We start from the raw sequence: 20,083 nt of genomic DNA, 5'->3' as shown, positions 1-20,083 counted from the left end.
ACTATCCCTTTGTCACCTAGCTTACTGCAGCTTTGCCTTCAGCAGCCTTCATCCTCATCCCTTACCTCATGGTTACTTTTTTCCTGGATTATTTTCCTGAGATTTGAAGCTTTTCTTGATTGTCCTGCTTACATATTTTCCTCTTGCCATAGTCAGTACCTATTGGTTGTTTTACTTTGGCAAGGGTTGAAAATATGGTGGTTACTTTTTTGTTGTTGTTATTGTTTTCGGTACTGGGGATTGAACTCCAGGACCTTGCCCTTGCGAAGCAGGTGCGGCACCACTGAGCTAAATCCCAGTCCTTTTTTTTGTTTTTTGAGGCAGGGTCTTACTATGTAGTTCAGGCTGTCTTGAACTCACAATGTAGCCCTGGCTGGCCTTGAGCTTGCAGCTATCCTCCTGCCTCCCAAGTGCTGAGTGAGATTTATAGGCTTGCACCACCATGCCTGGCCTATCTTGTTTTCTAAACATTCAAGATCTGAAAGGTAGCATTGCCATTTAAGATTTATTTTGTAGTGTTTTCCCCTGACTCCTGTAACTCTTCTAGGAATGGACTTGGCTCTGTGAAGGATGGAGAACCTCACTTTGTAGTGGTCCACTGCACAGGCTACATCAAGGCCTGGCCTCCGGCAGGTAGGAAAATTTCTTAGTGATTTCTCCCTTGGTGTGCTTGGTTCTTCCGAGAGTCCAAGAAGGTTACCAACATTTAGTTATTACAACATTTATTATGTACCTGGTATATGAAATGTACTTGATATGAGTTAAGAGAAAGTTGATCTTCTTATATTCCAGTTGGGGAGATGGATTGCTCACATTTGAAAATGACTCAGTATTGGTTATATTAGAGAATATAGTTTTTTAACAGATTTAAAATTTAGGTTTTAAAAATGGTTTTACTGTGTTGCTCCATCTGGCCTTGAACTCTTGGGCAAAGGAGTTCTCCCACCTCAGCTTCCCAAGCAGCTGGCACCACACATGTGCACCACACATGTGCACCACTGTGTCAAGCTTAAGGGAGTATTTTTTTTTTTTTTTTTTTGGTACCAGGGATTGAACTCAGGACCTTGCACTTTCGAGGCAGGCGGTGGAACCACTGAGCTAAATCCCCTGCTCTTAAGGGAGTAGTTTTTAAATGTGACAATTCATAACAATGGGTACTGAATGGCTGTGTCCTAAGCAGTTGTTGCAGAGAAACATTAGCACTTAATACAATTAATTTGGAAAAGTTTTTAAAACTAGGAGAAAGACTTTGAGGGATAGTAGGAAGCTGGCTTAATTGTAATAATTTATAAAGAGATATTCCCTGCAAAGGGGCTAAGTCAAGCTGAGAGCAGAGTATCTTTATTTGAACTTCAGATCAAACAGGAATATGAGAAGTGGTTGGGGCTTAGAGATCAGCTTTTTACAAAAATAAAAAGTAAGTTATAGGAAACAGGGAAATAGACTTTTTGGAAATGGGAAGGGGATCTAGGGATAGGAAGGGAAAGGAGAGGAAGCAAGAGTAAAAGAGATCAAGATACAGTATGTGTATGTATCAGTTCCCATTGATGACTGTATTTATTGTGTATCATAAACATACACTTAGAAAAAAGGGGAAGAAAAAAATTAAATTGACTTGCCAAAAGTTTCTAAATTTTACCACCTTTATTTCTTTCCTGCTTGATGGGAATTATTGGTAAGTAGAGATTTTGGGGAGACAGAAACTAAAAGAGGGAAGGTGGTATATTTTGAGCAGAGATCAAACTTCTATTTGGAAAAACCTGTGTTTGATTTCTGAAAATTTTTTTCATTAATGATACAATCTAGGGTTAGTTGCTTGACCTTTTTCTCACCTTAATTTGGTGATAATATACCCTATATAAGGTTACTGTGAGGATTAGTTTTAATGTAAGGAAGGCATCCCAGGGCCTGGCATATGACAGGCACCCAATAAATGATAGTTAATATATTCAAGAAAAATTAAAGTAGTATAGATAATGACATTTGAACTTTTTAGCCAATATATTATATAAAAATATATATAAAGTATGTGTTATGCTTCTGTCTACCTAGCAAGGAAATAGTTTTTTTCTGAATAAAAAGAAGATAACTATACAAAGTGTAGAGGAGAATGTATCTTTCCCTTCCCGTCTTTTCCAAGGGTCATAAATAACTATTGGTGTTTGGTGTAATTTCATTTTTGGTTGTTCACTTAATTTTTTTTTGGTACCAGAGATTGAACTCAGGACCTTGCGCTTGCAGGGCAGGCGGTGGCACTGAGCTACATCCCCGGCCCCACACTTACTTTAAAAGTCATAGGTTTGCCACAGCATCTATCTACCTATGATATGGTCACAGGTGCCTTTAAGTGTAATTTGGCCAGCATGATTTTTAGACTTCTTTGGGAAGGACTTGTACTCTCGTTTATTATAATTTATATTGGTTAAATATATTAATTTATATACAAACACTTATATACAATTAAGACAATGACTGGCCTATGTGGGAAATTCTGTGTAATTGTTTATACTTACCATTTATCACGCTTTTGCTGTATCCCTAGCCTCTTCATACCCAAATACATTTTGAGTCTTAACTCACCTGACTTTTGAAGGCTTTCTGAGATCTCTTACTCCTTTTTATCTCACCTTCCTAAAGGTGTTTCCCTCCCAGATGATGACCCAGAGGCTGGCCAGGGGAGCAAGTTTTGCCTGGTTGCCATTGGCAGATTGCAGGCAAGTGTGAATTTTCCACAACTGCATCTCTTCATTTAGAAGAAATCTCCCTTAGAACCTGTTCATGTTAATTTTCTTTTACTCTCTGAGTACAAATGAAAAATTCTGAACATTTGAGGAAATACAGTGTTCATTGTGAACATTGCTATTCTTTAATTTAGCAAAACTTGAAAAATATGAAAAGAAGGAAATCTTTTCCCTTATTGTTGTTGTTCGTAATGTGCTGCTGTGTTCAAGTGATCCTCCTTCTGTAGCCTCTTGAGTGTTGAGACTATAGGCTGTTCCAAGCCCTCCTTATATTTCTTATTTTTAGCTTTGTAATGCTGAATTTTCTATTTGTGGCTAACTTCCTTTTTTAACCCCCGGTACTAAGGATCCAAGGCCTTTACACCTGCTACATCCTCAGGCCTTTTCAAAAAAAAATTAATTAATAATTTGAGGTAGGATCTTGTTAAGTTGCCCAGGCTGGGCTCGAACTTGTGATCTTCTTGCTTCTGCTGCTCATTACAGAATGCAGCATCATCTTGTAATCTAGGACTGCTAGGATTAAAGGCATGCAGCATCATGTCCATCCAAAAAAAAAATCCCTTTTATTTTATCATTACATGACTAACAGTAGGCAAGTGGATTTTTTTTTTTTTGGTACTAGGGATCGAACTTGGGACCTTGTGCTTGTGAGGCAGGCGGTGGCACTACTGAGCTAAATCCCCAGCCCTAGTGGAATTATTTTGATTCTTCTCCTAAGCAGAGATATTTCTTGGTTACTTAGACCATAATTTTCATATGTAAATAAGAAGTATAGCCCAATCAGATAAAAGTAAGTAGGCTATGGGTTGAATTCATTTTTTGTTTACTAACTTGTTAAAGGGTACATAAATGGGAGCAGAGCTAGATTTTATCTAATTGAGATTGCTACTTTTTTCCTTTCAGGATGAGATGTGAAAGTTTAGAACTCCCCCCCCCCCCCCCCGCACCAGATATTAAACTCAGGACCTTGTGGTTGCAAGGCAGGCACGGTGCCACTGAACTAAATCCCTGGCCTAGAAATTCTTGAAACAGAGTCTCATGCTATAAAGATACCTATGAAAAGGTCTAAAATACATCTATAAAGAATTGTATCATTTTACCTCATTTTTATCTCTTCACTCTTAGGTAACTAGTTCTCCTAACTGTACAGACATGAGTAATGTTTGTCAGCCGACAGAGTTCATCTCCCGCCACAACATTGAGGGGATATTCACTTTTGTGGATCACCGTTGCGTGGCCACTGTTGGCTACCAGCCACAGGTGAGGAGCTGCAACTATTAGATCATCCACACTCAGACATCTGTTTTCCCTCACCAGTGTTGAGGTTACACAATCATGTAATTCCAGAGATAGCCAAAGCATGTTAGCTCTAGCTCAGAAGAAGAGATGGTCTTAGTAGCTAAATTTATTCTTCCTACCAAGGCCAGTATTTCCTTTAGAGAAATATGGTTTGTGAAACTGTGGGAGCAGAAGGCACAAATATGTATTCATTTTTGTTACTGTTAAGTGCTTATTTTTATTTATTTTTTTCTTCTTAAAATTGCCTATTAAATATATTTGCACATTATAAGAAAGCTTTTATGAGTAATCTCTTCACATAAGTGGGAAGGGTGTTTGCAGACCCATAGGAAATACACTTCCATGCCATATAACAGTGTTTCAGTCAACCACAGGTTGAATATACTATGGAGGTCCCATAGATTATTATGGAGCTCCAAAATCCTGTTGTCTACTGCCATTGTTGCCATTATAATGTTGAAGCATGATACATTACTCACATGTTTGTGGTGATACTAGTATGAACAAATCTATTGCCCTGCAAGTCCAATAAAAGAACAGTGCATACATACATGTACAGAACATATGACTTGATAACAATAAATCAAGTATTTCCTGTAACTTTTTATTTTTTAATTTTAAAGTACTTATTTGAATTGGTTATACTGACATGGTAAGCTAGAGGAGTAATAACCATCAGTTACAACTTAGGCACTTAACAGACCCATTAACTATCCCTGAATTGTCTTATTATATAAGCTTTCAAAACTCTCAGTGTGTTGGGGGTACTTGTGGCTGTGAATGTGTGAGATGAATGGTGAAAGAGAGATCTTGCAAATGAAGGATAGAGTTGGAGGACTTACACTACCTGACTGCACACTTGTTATAAAACTTGTTATCAAGGCAGTGTGCTGTTAGTGTAAGGATAGGTACGTGGATCAACAGGCTAGAATAGAGTCAATTTTTATATTTATAGTCAGCTGATTTTCAGCAAGGTGCCAAGACAGTTCAGTGCAGAGGTCTTTCTAACAAATGATGGAACAATTGCATATCCATATGCAAAATCCTTATACCTTACCTCACACCCTACACAAAAATCACCTAAAAGGGCAAAATGTTTAAAAGCTAATTACAAGTATACTTCTAGGAGAAAAATCTTTATGGTCTTAGGGAAAGAATTTTCATATGATACTTAAAAGGATGACTTACAAAATAAAAATATTGATAAATTGGATTTCACCAATTTTTTTTTTTTTTTTGTACCGGGGATTGAACTCAAGTCCTTGCGCTTGTGCAGCAGGTGGCAAAACCACTGAGCTAAATCCCTGGCCCAAGGATTTCACCAAAATTAAAATTTGCCCCCATGAAAAGATATCGTTAAGAAAATAATCCCTGGTACCCAAAAACAAAATAAAACAAAACAAAAAAAGTAACTTGCTGGGCTGGGCATTTAGCTCAGTGGTTCCACCACCTACCCCATAAGCACAAGGTCCCGAGTTTGATCCTCTGTACCAAAAAACAAACAAAAGAGAAAGTAACTTGCTACCCTGGCTGTCCTCACGATGGCCTGAACTGTGTCCTACATACAGGGTGTACTTTTATCTTGCTTTTTCCTCTTTTCCTTGGCCCAAGCTTGCTCTGCAGAGCCAGTTTTTTCCTCACTCTTCACTTTTACTTTTTCAAACAAATATTACTACCATTAAAAACAAAGCCCAGGCGTGGTGGCTCAGGCCTATAATCCCATTACTTGGGAGGCTGAGGCAGGAAGATCACTTAGTTCGAGGCCAGCATGGCTTACATAGTGAGACCCTGTCTCAAAAAACCACACCGCCCCAAAAAAATAGAAAGTAAAAAGATCAGATGTAAACTGAGAGAAAATACTTGCAAATCATATCTGGAAAAAGGATTTGTATCTATAAACACCTCTTAGAACTTATTAAGACAGACAGCTAGTAGAAAGGGCACAAGATCTATTATTTCACTAAAGAAGAAATATGAACAGCACATGAAAAGATGCTTAACATAATTAATCATTGGGAAAGTACAAATTAAAATCAGTGAAATACTATTACATATCCACTATAATGGCTATAATCAAAAAATGTTGAGAATGGATAGAAGATAGAATCTTCATACACTCACTGTTGGTAAAAATACAAGATGATGTAGCTACTTTACCAAAACTTTTTGGGAGTTTCTTGAAAAGTTAAACATGTACTTATCCTACAACCTGGCAGTTTTACTCTGGGATATCTACAAGAGAAATGAAAACGTGTTCACCAAAGATTTATACAAAAATGTTCATAGATGTATTATTTAAAATAACCAAAAAGTGGGACAACTTAAACGTTCATAAAAAAGAATAAAGTACTGATATATGCAACAACATAGATTAATTTCACAAATACTATGCTAAATGAAATAAGCCAGACCCAAAATACTAGAAAATGCAAAACTAAACAGACAAAGCAGAGCAGTGGTTGGCTGAGGGGCACAAATGGATTGAGTACACATGGGCATAAAGGGATTATTTGTTCCAGTGAACCTGTTACAAAACCTAGAGGTAGATGGGCCGGGGATTTAGCTCAGTGGTGCCACCCCCTGCCTCACAAGCGCAAGGTCCTGAGTTCGATCCTTGGTACCAAAAAAAACCAAAACAAGATGTAGTAATGATTGCCCTACCAGGAAAAATCGGTTATACACTTTTAAAAGGTGAATTATAAATGTAAATTGTACCTAAAATCTGTAATAAGTGCTATTAAAATAAATATATGGATTCTGAAAAAAGGGAAATGTGTGTGTAGCCGATTCCATCTTTTTCTCCCCCTCACACATTTATAATTTTAGGATTAAGACAGGAGAAATAAAATCCAAGTCTCCAGCTAATGGACCAAGAAAGTTAGATGACCATAAAAGTATGTATAGTATCAAACTCTTCTTTGTCCCTTCTAGGAACTGTTAGGAAAGAATATTGTAGAATTCTGTCATCCTGAAGACCAGCAGCTTCTAAGAGACAGCTTCCAACAGGTAACTTTTTTTTCCTGGGTTGGATCTTCATATCCATTTGTATGTATTTATCACATTACTCCATGCTTATGTTCACCACTGATTGATTAAGCACTGTGGTAGGCACTACAGTTTTATGTTCTTTGTACTTAGATAATGCTTAGAAATTATGGATGATATCCAAGGAATTTCACTTGTTTTTTTGTTTATTTTTTGAGATAGGGTCTCCCTTTGCAGTTCAGGCTGACCTTGAACTCATTGCAGTCCTACCTCAGCCTCCTAAGTGCTGGGACTACAGGTGTGCGCTATCATGCCTGACTTGTCCAAGGAATTTCCCTTTAGCTTTGCTAATTACTTGCCTAGTTCTAGCCAAGGAACCATCTTCAAACTATTTAAAATATTACAGGATTTAGTGGGCTGTGGATTGTAGTACAAACATTTGTTTTCCAAAATTCTTTTATAGATAATTGGCAGTTTAAAAATATTTGGTAAATTTAATAGACTTTGCTTTAGTTAACAGCTTTTATTAGACAAGTTAATTAATCTCTGTAAGTCTCAGTAATGCCCTTATAGATAGAATAGGTATAATAATAGCACTTATTCAGAGAGTTGTCAGGAAGTTTATTTATTTTTTTTTTGGTACCGGGGATCGAACTCGGGACCTTGCGCTTGGGAGGCAGGTGGCGAAACCACTGAGCTAAATCCCCGGCCCCATCAGGAAGTTTAAATAATGGAAATAAGGCACATAACTCCAGTGGTTGACACATAGTAATATATTTATTTGCTACTATATATATATATTTTTTAACTGTTAGGAAGAATCTTTAAAAGATTACTTTCTGGGGCTGAGGATTTAGCTCCATGGTGCTGCACCAGCCTCACAAGCACAAGGTCCTGGGTTCGATCCCTGGTACCAACAAAAAAAAGATTTCTTTCTGTTTCCTGACACTAGAAACTAATATAATCTAAAATTACTTTTTGTGGAGATTACTTTTATAAAACAAAAGCAAAATAAGACTAAAGCCAACTTAGTTTTATTTGTAGAAAACTCCATGGGTACTGTGAAAATAAATTCTCAGGTGTATGGGAAAAAACTGGGATGAAAGAGCAACACGTAAGCTGTATTCAATGTCATTGAACTTAAATTTCTTGTTTAGATTTGTAAACATAGCTCAGCATTTCTTTAATGGACTTTTCAACAAAAGTGGAGAAAACAGCGTTCTCTCCTGGAAATAATTGTTATTCCTCTTTGACTAGAATGGTCAGATCACATGGGACTCTGGGAAGAAATGTGTTAAATATACTTTGTCCTTATTTATTCACTTAGTTTTTCCTGCCTCGGTTTGTTTGTTTGTTTGGTTTGCTTTCGGGGGAGGTTGGTACTGGGGATCAAACCCAGGGCCTTGTGCACTCTAGGCAAACACTTGTACCGCTGAGCTACATCCCCAGCCTTCTTATGTTATCTTAACATTGAAAAAGACTGGTGCTTCAGGGAAAACAACATGAGAGTCTAGGATTGTAGAAATGGTAAAATTTTTCTTTAAATGGGGGGGGTGCTTTTCTTTTCCCCTGAATTCCACTGATAGCATGAAAACCTTTTTAGGTGGTGAAGTTAAAAGGCCAGGTGCTGTCTGTCATGTTCCGGTTTCGGTCTAAGAATCGAGAATGGCTCTGGATGAGAACCAGCTCCTTTACCTTCCAGAACCCTTACTCAGATGAAATTGAGTACATCATCTGTACCAATACCAATGTAAAGTATGTACCCTTCCTTCCATTTCCAGGGTTGGCATTTTTCATGTGCTAAGTCTGCTTAGTCTTATAAAGCTATCTCCTTTTCCTCTTTTCCAGAACTAAACACTATTAGTTTAAAGTTCCTTCTTTTCCATTTTACAGGATTTGATGTAGTTGATCAAGGTAGAAAAATATTTTAATAAACAGTAATCCAGAGAGTATGTCATCAGATGAAAGGGTTTGCTTATGTTTCAGTGTTAGGGTTTTTTTTTTTTTTTTTTAGTACCAGAGATCGAACTTGGGACCTTGCACTTGCAAGGCAGGTGCCGGAACCACTAAGCTAAATCCCCAGCCCCAGTGTTAGGATTTTTTTATAACTAGTTTATTGCTTTAGTCTGGCAGAGTTTTCATCTGGAGCCAGGGTTGGGCAAACTCTTTCTGTAAAGGACCAGGTAGTAAATATTTTAGACTTTGTGGGCCATACAATCTACATTGCACCTACTCAACTCTGGTGTTTCCAGCTTGAAAATACTCATAGAGAAATTAAATTAACATGGCTTTGTTCCGGTAAACCTTTATTTACAAAAACAAGCAATGAGATGGATTTGGTTCATGGACCATGATTTGCCTTAGACCACAATTATATCCCATTACTCTTAGTTTCTGTTCTTTTCTTTTTCAGCTTTTAAAAAATTGTTTTATCGAGATACATTTCACATACTGCACAGTTCACCCACTGAAAGAGTACAGTGTTTTTTAGTGTACTATACAATTATTCAGTAATTGCCATAATCTACAGAGACATGGCAGGGGGTATTACAACCCCAACTTGAAACTATACTACAAAGCTACTGTGATAAAAACAGCATGGAACTGGCAAAGAAAAAGACGTAAGGACCAGTGAAACAGATTAGAAGATGCAGAAACAACTCCAGACACACTCAGCCACCTCATCTTTGACAAAGGAGCTAAACACCCTTACTGGAGGAAAGATAGCCTCTTTAATAAATGGTGTTGGAAAACCTGGGTTTCAACTTGCCAAAGATTAAAACTAGACCTATATCTCTCACCATGCACTAAACTAAAATTGAAATGGATTAAAGATCTAAATATTAAAACAGAAATGCTGAACCGGCTGGAACAGAGGTTAGGTAGAACTCTTTTTTTTTTTTTTGCTACCAGGGATTAAACTCCAGTCCTTGGATCGAACTCTGGTCCTTGCGCTTGCGCAGCAGAAGGCAAAACCACTGAGCTAAATCCCCGGCCCTCAGAACTCTTGAAGATATTGGTGTAGAAAAGGATTTTATGAACAAAACCTCAGTTGCCTGTGAACTAGCACAATCAACAAGTGGGATCTCTTCTTACTAAAATGCTTCTGCACAGCAAGAGAAACCACCAACAGTGTGAAGAGACAACCCACAGTGTGGGAAAAAATTTTCACCTGCTGTTCCTCAGACAAAGGTCTACTATCTAGAATCGATAAAGAACTTTAAAAAATCAGACCTCCCAAATTTAAAGACCCAATCAAAAAATGGGCATCTGAAATAAACAGACATTTCTCAGACAAAGAACTAGAAATAGCAAAGAAACATGAAAAAATGTTCAACATCACAGGTCATTAGAGAGATGCAAATGAAAACAATGCTGAGATTCTACCTCACCCCAGAAAGAATGGCTGCTATCATGAAATCAACCAATAACAAATGCCGGTGGGGCTGTGGGGAAAGAGGAACCCTGCTCCACTGCTGGTGGAAGTGTAGACTGGTGCAACCATTGTGGAAATCATTATGGAGATACCTTGAACTAGGACTGGAAGTCTGATTTGACCCAGCTATTCCCCTACTGGGCATCTTCCCCAAAGAATTAAAAGAACCATACCACAGCAATATATGTGCACCCATGTTCATAGCAGCACAGTTTGTAATAGCTAAAGGTTGGAAGCAGCCCAAGTGCCTATCAACTGGAGACTGGATAAAGAAAATGTGTTGTTTTTTTTTTTAATAAAATGAACTACTCAGCCATAAAAAATGAAAAATTAGAGACATTTATAGCTAAATGGATGCACATTGAGGCGATACTCTTTTTTGGGGGGAGGTTGCGGTACTGGGGATCAAACTCAGGACCTTGAGCGTGTGAGGCACGTGTGGTGCCTCTGAGCTAAATCCCCAGCCCTATACTCTTAAGTGAAATAAATAGGACACATGTGTAAATATCAAATAGTTTCTCTGGTGTGAGAAACAAAGTGTAAATATGGACTAAAAGGTATAATCAATAATGTAAAATAGGATGAAAAGGGGTAGAGGTGAAGTGGGAGGGGTAGGGGAAAGGAAAGAAGGGAATGGAATTAATATGAGAAAACAAAAAAAATGGAAACAAAGTCTTTGTAAATAGGGAGGGATGGAGGGGTTGAAGGGAGGGCAGGGGAACGGGGAAAAAGTAAGAACCAAGAGAGCTCAGATGTGAGTGGAGCTGCAGGCGCACAGGCCCAGATGCTGTGGACCCACAACACGAGCATCCCAGGCAGTGAATAATAGCTCTGCAAGTCTGGCAATAAAAATGGCCTCCAATAAAACTAATTGCAAAAAATGGGAAAGAAACAAAATGGAAAAAGTAAAAAAGTTGAGGAAGCAGAGCCTGAAGAATTTGTGGTAGAAAAAGTACTGGACCGTTGTGTAGTGAATGGGAAGGTGGAGTATTTTCTGAAGTGGAAGGGATTTATAGATGCCGACAATACATGGGAACCTGAAGAAAATTTAGATTGTCCAGAATTAATCAAAGCATTTCTCCTTTTTTTTTGGTACCGGGGATCGAACTCGGGACCTTGCGGTTGCAAGGCAGGTGCCAGAACCATATCAAAGCATTTCTTAATTCTCAAAAAGCTGGTAAAGAAAAGATGGTACAAAAAGAAAATCTGATAGTGAATCTGATGATAGCAAATCAAAGAAGAAAAGAGATGCTGCTGACAAACCTAGAGGATTTGCTAGAGGTCTTAATCCTGATCAAATAATTGGTGCCACATATAGTAGTGGAGAATTGATGTTTCTCATGAAATGGAAAGATTCAGATGAGGCTGACTTGGTGCTGGCAAAAGAGGCAAATATGAAATGTCCTCAAATTGTAATTGCTTTTTATGAAGAGAGACTAACTTGGCATTCTTGTCCAGAAGATGAAGCTCAATAACTTACATCATTTATATATATACATATATTTATATATATATATATATATATATATATATATATATATATATATAAATGGGCCTTGGTGTTTGATTCACGAGTATGAAAAAAACAGCATTCTAATGAAAATCAAGTTTAATATGTTGGTTTTGAAAGTATTTGGGGAAGGGGCTGGGGATTTAGCTCAGCGGTTCCGACGCCTGCCTCGCAAGCACAAGGTCCTGAGTTTGATCCCCAGTACCAAAAAAAAAAAAAGAAAGTATTTGGGGAAGTTGTTGGGGTTTGTTGTGCATCAGTAGCACTGATTACTTTGACAAATAAAAAGCTTTCTGTAGCTGCTTCCTTTATCAGAAAACAGCATTTGATAGCCTGATATATTTCCTCTGCTTTTCTAAATATTGGGAAAATTATCCATAGTCAAACTCAAAAACAGAACTCATTTTTAGCTCACATGCTTAAGGACCATTCTGAGTTTTTTGTTTGTGTGTGTATAAATAAAATACTTAATGTAAATGGTTTTTGTTTTGTTTTTAAACATTCACCAAAACAAAAACTATGGGTGATAAGCTCATGTTTGAGATGCTGTCATTGAGCAACCTAAGAAATAAATCACAGTTAAATTGAAAGTTTTCCTGAAGCCATAACTTTTCAAGTTAAATAGATGATTCTGTGGTTAATGGACAGCTTAAAGTGGGTATTTTCAAAGCAGCCATATTAGAATCCATATCTGTGTATTTAGTTACAAAAATACAGCCGTTTGCTTGCAAAATTTCTGAAAAAAAATTGTATCACTACCAACAACTTCCCTACCCAAGTAAGGTAAAAGTAGTCAGCCTGGTTTGTTTGAATTAGCTAAGGAAGACTTGTTAAGGGAACATTAAAGATTGCTCATGACCTATTCCCTTACAACAAATTGAAATCTGTATTCAAAGTCAGGATTCATGGATGTCTAAGACTTGGCTCATGGAAACCTACTGAGTGCCTAGAGGTGGTCACAATTTAGGACCTGCTAGAATAAATGAGTGAACAAACTTATAATCTAAATTATTGACCTGCATGTTTTTCTTGACCCCAACTTGTTCCTTACGAGGTAGGCTCAATCTTCAGTTATTCGGGTTACTGTTTCAGCAGAAGCCAGAAAAATAACTTTGTAGTAGTCAGAATGTTATCCTACTGTATATTGTTTACTTTATTGTAAATAATGGTGTACAGTGGTCAGTAAATAGTTTTATATTAAAAAAAACAAGAGAGATTATGTAAAGGTGCATATTTCCAATGATTGATGTCATTATATTGTATACCTAAAATGTACTGGTAAAATAAAATTAAAAAAAAAAAGGAAATGTGATAGCTGGGGATGGTGCCACATGGCTGTAACCCCGGCACTTAGGAGGCTGAGGCAGGAGGATTGCCTCAAGTTTGAGACCAGCCTGGGCTACATAGTTCAAGACTAGCCTGAACTACATAGCGAGACCCTGTCTCAAAAAAACCAAAGAAAGTCCGGGGATTTAGCTCAGTGGTTCCACCTCCTGCCTTGCAAGCGCAAAGTCCTGAATTTGCTCCCCGGTACCAAAAAAAAAAAAGAAAGAAAGAAATGCGATACCTAGTAACATCATTCTCCACTCTCCCCATTTCTTTCAAAGCCCTATAACTACCTCTAATGTACTGCCTCTATAAATTTGCCTTTTCTAGATGTTTAATGTAAGTAGAATCATAGAATATGCCTCTTTTGTGACATTCGTGTAAGTATAGTGTTTTAAGAGTCATTCCTGTTATAGCATGTATCAATCCTTGATTTCTTCTTACTGCCAAATAATACTCCATTGTGTGCCTGTAACACGTTTTGAATGCTGCTGCTGTGAACATTTCTGTAGTAGTTTTTGTGTGGAAATCTGCTTTTATTTCTCTTAGTATATACCCAGGAGTAGAATTGCTGGGCTACCTGGCATGTTAGCTTTCTATTGCCATGGCCAAATAACTTGGGAAAAACAAAGAGGAAAATTTTATTTTGTCTCACAGTCTCAAAGGTTCCACCTTGCATTTCTATCAGCATTCTGGTCTTCTAAGCTCTGATCAGAATCTCTCATTAAGTACAGCTTAAAGCATTTTAAGGCTGCTTGTTCAGCCAGCACCTCCAGACTTTTCCAAACTTTTCCCCCAAGTCTGTTCCAAAGGCTTTTGAACCGCATGGTCAGGTACAGTCACACAACAACTCCATTTCTCTGGTACAAATCTGTCTTAGTTACTTTTCCTGTTGCTGAGACAAAATACCCAACACCCACAAGTTGAAGGAGGAAAGGTTTATTTGATAAGCTCACAGTTTGCAGAGGTTTCAGTCTATAGTCAGCTGGCTTCAAGGCAGTGTGGCCTGGCAGAGGGGCATCACAGGGAGAAACTGTCCATGGGAAAGCAGGGTAGGCAGAAGGCAGCAAAGCGGCAGTGAAGAAGCAGTGAGCAGCAGCAACCATGCCTGCCTTCATACTTGCTCCAGGGTACCCACCCTTTCAGTGGTGCCACTAACACCCAGGGTGGGTCGCCCTTAACCCCAGCATCACACACCCTAGATCCAGCCACCTCTGAAAAGCCCCACCTATGACTGCATGAGGCTTTGGGGGAACATCCAGACACAAGCCATTAGTGGTTGTCAGTTGTCAGGTTACCTCTTCACACCATTTAGGCCACTTCTGTAGAATTGGCTTTGAATCTACATCTTGAAGGTCAGGTTATGAATAATGATACCAGGGAGAATAATATATCCCATTGAACCTTTAGGGACCATAAAGTTTAGTTCTTTGCTAACTTAATAAAGCACAGTAAACTGAGTTAGAAATTTTTATTAATTTAGGACTCAAATATATATCTTAATCATTATTGTTTGTGGTACTGAAGTTTGAAACAAGGCCTTACACGTGCTAGACAAGTGCTCTACCCACGTAACTATATCCCTGGCCTTTTTAAATTTTATTTTGAGACAGGGTCTCACTATGTTGCTCAGGATAGTCTCAAACTCGTAGTCCTCCTGAGTGTCTAGGGTTACAAGCAAGTGCCATCACTTTGTGTTCCCATTTTATTTAAATTTTGAAAATGTTTTTCTAAACTTTTATTTTGGTAGTGCTTGGGATCAGACACAGGGTCTCATGCATTTCAGGCAAACACCCTATCACTGAGCTACATTCCACAGCTCCAAATTTTGAAAAATGTAAGTCCTTTTGAGGATTTAAGGTTCTGGTAATAATTGTTTCTTCTCTTTTATATATTATTTTCCCACCATGATGTGTGTGTGTGTGTGTGTGTGTGTGTGTGTGTGTGGTATTGGAGATTGAACCCAAGCCTTTGCACATGCTAGAAAACTACTACTGAGCTACATTCTCCAGCCCTTTTTCTTTTTTTTGGTACCGGGGATTAAACTTGGGTCCTTGCGCTTGCAAGGCAGGTGGTGGAACCACTGAGCTAAATCCTCGGCCCCCTTCTTTTGAGACAGGGTCTTGCTGAGTTGTTTGACATGCCCTTGATTTGCAATCCTCCTGTCTCAGGCTCCCAAGTAGCTGAGATTACAGGCATGTGTCACCACTCCTGGCTTAATTTTTTTTTTTAATTTGGAGAGTATTGAAAAGTATAGAGAGAAAGAGAAAAATTCTCATATTCCAAATAGTCTTTGATAACATTTCAGTATCTTTGCTTTGAAGTTTTTACTTATGGTTTTAAAGAAAACATCTAGGTATTGAATACCTAGGAGTTACAACCCAAACAGGTAGGACCCTTGTTTGTGCTTGGGACCTAGTTTGTATTTGTACCATGTTGTCGATAATCTGAATTATGGAATTACTTTATTTTTTGATTAGTACATGTTTGTAATACAGAATAGATTCGTCATGAGGAGTTGGTACATATGGGATTAGACTTTAAAGAAGATTAGTGATTATCTCACCTACACGTAAATGTGTAGAGCTTTGTGTACAGAGTCAAAACTTTTTGGGGTTTTTTTTCCTTCTCTGCACTTGTCTTACCTTATTTTCACAGGAACTCTAGCCAGGAACCACGGTCTACCCTGTCTAACACCGTCCAGAGGTCTCAGCCAGGTCCCACAGCTAATTTACCCCTAGAGATGGGCTCAGGGCAGCTGGCACCCAGGTAAGAAATGGTGAAGTAATCATCTACTGAGTAGTCACTCCGCCAAGGGGTGGCCATCTGCAGTCCCATTTTTTGTTAGTTTTTTTTTTAAAAGGCCCTTTCACCTGATTCTTAAAATCTTTTTTCCTGTTTTTCTCCTCACTGATTATCATGTAGGCAGCAGCAACAGCAAACAGAACTGGACATGGTACCAGGAAGAGATGGATTGGCCAGCTACAATCATTCCCAGGTGAGGGTGTATCGTCTTTGAAGAGGACAGTGAGCATTTCCTTTAAAAATGTCCTGTAGTGCCAGTCAGAGTGTGTGTATATTTTATGTGAATTTTGGGGTTACTGAATTATGTTAAACCTTTAATGATTATTTTCATCATTTTATTCCTTAGGTTTCTGTTCAGCCTGTGGCATCTACAGGGCCAGAACATGGCAAGACCCTTGAAAAGTCAGATGTTCTGTTTGCCCAGGATAGAGATCCAAGATTTTCAGAAATCTATTCTAACATCAGTGCGGGTATGAGTCTTCCTCAATCCTTTTTAAAATTCTCATTCTTAAATTCTTACTTGTGAGCCTGTTACTGGCTAATCAGTAATCTTCCAACATATTTCCATTTCAACATAGACCACTTCATGAGTAAGTAGGAACTTGCTGAACTGTGTACTGCAGCCCCTTGACTGCCCCTCCCCCCACTCCTTTTGGTCTGCAGATCAGAGTAAAGGCATCTCCTCCAGCACTGTCCCTGCCACCCAACAGCTGTTCTCCCAGGGCAGCTCATTCCCTCCTAACCCCGGCCGGCCGAGAATTTCAGGTGAGCCCCATATATGTGTGCTGCTTTTTAGGGCCTCGAGGGATTCCATTGCTAATCATTCTTCTCTTGCTTTCTCTGGTTATTTCAGGCAAAGCAGTAGAGCTTGTAGGGCCTAGAGTGAGCAGAGGAGCTGCTTTTTTTCCCTACCTATTTCTTTCTTTCTTTTTTTTTTTTTTCAGTACTGGAAATTGAACTCAGTACGTTTTGCTTGGCAGGCAAGCATGGTGCCACTGAGCTCCATCCCTGGCCCTCTACCCATTTCTTTGCACCTGTCCTATTACAATGTTCTAGGTTCCACCCTTGTGTGTCCTGGTCAGTGTGTGGCTGTTAGTCTTGTTTTTTCCAAATTCTTTTACCAAGTTTTCCTTAAATCCAAGGAAGTCAAGGGATCTAGGAGTAGTATTAGATTGTCCTTTGATTCCTAGATTCTGTGATGAATCCATCCCTTTAATCCTTTATTCACCATTTGTTCACTCTTAGGAATAGTGGTCTGGCCCCTCCTGTAACCATTGTCCAGCCATCATCTTCTGCAGGACAGATGCTGGCCCAGATTTCCCGCCACCCCAACCCTTCCCAGGGAGCAGCCCCAACCTGGACCCCTAGTACCCGCTCAGGCTTCTCTGCCCAGGTAAAGCTTCTCATCTGTCTCATCCCTACGTATTACTTTTGTTTTCTTGGTTTGGCTTTCTTTCCATATGTATGATTATTGTCTTTCTTAGATAACTTGTTCTTAACCAGTTACCAGTCCAGTTATTTAAATACAGGATGACAAAAATTGCATGTTTTTTCTGTTAATTTTTATAAGATAATATTGTTATATTATAAACCAATTATTACTATAAAAATGATAGTTTATCAAATTTATTCAATACAAGGATCAACTGGTTGAAATGACACCTGCCAGAGCAATGCTCAGGAAAGTCAGTTTGTAAAAAAATTCGCTGCCTGAGTGATGCTTGGGGTCCAGTGTTAAATGGTTTTGTTTGGTTGGTTGGTTGGTCGGTTGGTTGGTTGATTTTTTTTTTTTGTTCTGGGGATTGAACTTGGGACCTTGCGCTTACAAGCCAGGTGGTGGAACCACTGAGCTAAATCCCCAGTGCTTGGTTTTTTGAGGCAGGGTCTCGCTGTGTAGTTCAGGCTGTCAAATTCACTGTGTACCCCAGGCTGGCCTTGAACTCATGGTGATCATCCTGCCTCAGCCTCCCAGGGTACTGGGATTACAGGTGTGCACCACCACACCTGACTTAAGTGGTTAATCTTCATCCTCCAACTTCTAATTTTTGGTTTTTTGAGAGCAGCTAGATAACCAAGATAATCCAAAAATCTCATTAGAGTCCATGTTTGTCACATAATAGCCTTTAGTTAGAATTGCTCATTTAGAACACTTGAGATTTGATTCTTAGATTTGTCTTGGAGTAAATTTTAAGAAGTTTCCTCTTTGATTAGAATTGCCTAACATAGGAACAAAAGAGAAAATTACTAGTTACATATAGTGATAATGTATTTCAAAAAAAGGAAAAATCTTTATATTCACATGTATGATACATAGTAAATATGCAAAGCCTAAAACAAATATTATTTAATACATCACTGCATAAATAATATTTTATTAACGTGAAAAATCAGAAACAAAAGCAGGCTCTAAAATTATCATTATGCATTACGATCTCAGTTGTGTAAAAATGCACAGGAAGGCTGTCCACCTCTCCATCAGCCAGGAAGGACACTGCTCTTGAGGACCAGCACTACAGTGGTTTCTGTGCTTTAATGAAACCAAGACAGCCCACCTCTGTGATTCCTTATTATTAATGGCTGCTTTATTAGTCTCTGTGAGGGTTGACGCTGTCTGTAAGTTTGCTGTGGCAGAATCAAGAAAAATGGTATTCATGGATGTCTGCACAAACCATGGCTGCATGAAAGATTTTGAGGAGGTGAAGATGGCTGCTTTCATGAGTGGAAACTATTTTTGGAGTAAAGAATTTCTGTGGATTGAAGAAATTTGTCACTGATCTATGTTCTGCAACTATGAAAAATGAGTACGCAGGCTAAAGAGGAGTTTCTCTTGACAGACTTTTAACATATTTTTAAAAAAACAGGGAAATAAAACTTGAATTAATTATTTTAAAATGTTAATCATAGGGCCGGGGATTTAGCTCAGTGGTTCCGCTGCCTATCTCGCAAACGCAAGGTCCCGAGTTTGATCCCGGTACAAAAAAAGAAATGTTAACCATAGGTCTCTGGTAATGGAATTCTGAATGATTCTTATTTTCTTTTCCTTTTTCCAAATATTTCACAATACAAGTACATTACTTTTCTGGTGAGAAGAAGTATATTTAAAAAAAGACATTAGGAACAAAAGCATGCAGAACGCACTAAATAATAAAAGGATACAAAGGGCCAAGCATGGTGGAACAATCTGGGAGCAAGGCAGGAGGATAGCAAGTTTAAGCTCAGCTTGGATGACTTAGCAAGACCTTGTCTCAAAATAGAAAAAGAGATGAGTTTGCTCAGTTCAAAGGTCCCTGGATTCAATCACCAGGACTTCAAATAATAATATTAAGAGTGCAGAGTATTTCTCTATAATACTCTACTATTATTAATGCCTCTAGTTTTATATAACCTTAGTTTATAAAGTGCTTTCATTTAATTCTCACAGCTTACCCTTGTTCTTTGTCCTTTTATCTCACCTACCTAAAAAATAGTGTCAAGAGAGATTGACAGTTAATCAAAAGAAATGATACAATTAGAAATAGTTATGAGGGCCGGGGATGTAGCTCAGTGGTGCTGCACCTGCCCGGCAAGTGCAAGGTCCTGAGTTCAATCCCTGGTACCAAAAAAAAAAAAAAGAAAAGAAATAGTGATGAGCTGGAATCAGAGCACAGTGACTGCTAACGTTGGCTCATACCCATGGTCTGTGCAGTAATGTTAGTGTTCTGTTTGTTGCCTGCTGTCCCTTCTCTTTTTAGCAGGTTGCTACACAGGCTGCAGCTAAGACTCGTTCTTCGCAGTTTGGTATAGGCAACTTTCAGACTCCGTCCTCCTTCAGCTCCCTGTCTCTTCCTACTGCACCCACTGCATCCCCCAGTGCCGCTGCCTACCCTGCCCTCACCAGTCGTGGATCCAGCTTTGGTAAGTTCAGACCAGAACGAGAATCATACAAAAGTTACACCTCTAAAGAGAAAGCACTTTTCTTTTTGGTACTGGGGATTGAACCTA

General features: G+C 38.6%; 1 protein-coding gene and 1 pseudogene across 2 annotated transcripts in view; both read left to right on the top strand.

The window, feature by feature from the left end:
• Arnt (aryl hydrocarbon receptor nuclear translocator) overlaps positions 1 to 20,083 on the top strand; it is a 62,416-nt gene that overhangs the window by 38,834 nt on the left and 3,499 nt on the right. The window contains 12 exon segments of the mRNA XM_004854059.4: positions 548 to 633; positions 2,638 to 2,714; positions 3,867 to 4,001; positions 6,972 to 7,046; positions 8,629 to 8,780; positions 15,956 to 16,066; positions 16,223 to 16,295; positions 16,449 to 16,572; positions 16,766 to 16,840; positions 16,843 to 16,867; positions 17,348 to 17,495; positions 19,834 to 19,996. Of these exon segments, the coding sequence (XP_004854116.2) occupies positions 548 to 633; positions 2,638 to 2,714; positions 3,867 to 4,001; positions 6,972 to 7,046; positions 8,629 to 8,780; positions 15,956 to 16,066; positions 16,223 to 16,295; positions 16,449 to 16,572; positions 16,766 to 16,840; positions 16,843 to 16,867; positions 17,348 to 17,495; positions 19,834 to 19,996 (1,244 nt within the window).
• LOC147827794 (chromobox protein homolog 3-like) lies at positions 8,787 to 12,561 on the top strand (annotated as a pseudogene). The gene is made up of 2 exons (XR_015452101.1): positions 8,787 to 11,594; positions 11,650 to 12,561. The product of XR_015452101.1 is annotated as a chromobox protein homolog 3-like (transcript).

This window comes from Heterocephalus glaber, unplaced genomic scaffold (assembly GCF_053883595.1).
Source record: "Heterocephalus glaber isolate CG9 unplaced genomic scaffold, H.glaber_assembly_v1.0 deba00001442, whole genome shotgun sequence".
Lineage (NCBI taxonomy): Eukaryota > Metazoa > Chordata > Mammalia > Rodentia > Bathyergidae > Heterocephalus > Heterocephalus glaber.
The sequence above is the reverse complement of the archived record's forward strand: the minus strand, read 5'-3'. Positions and strand labels throughout refer to the sequence as shown.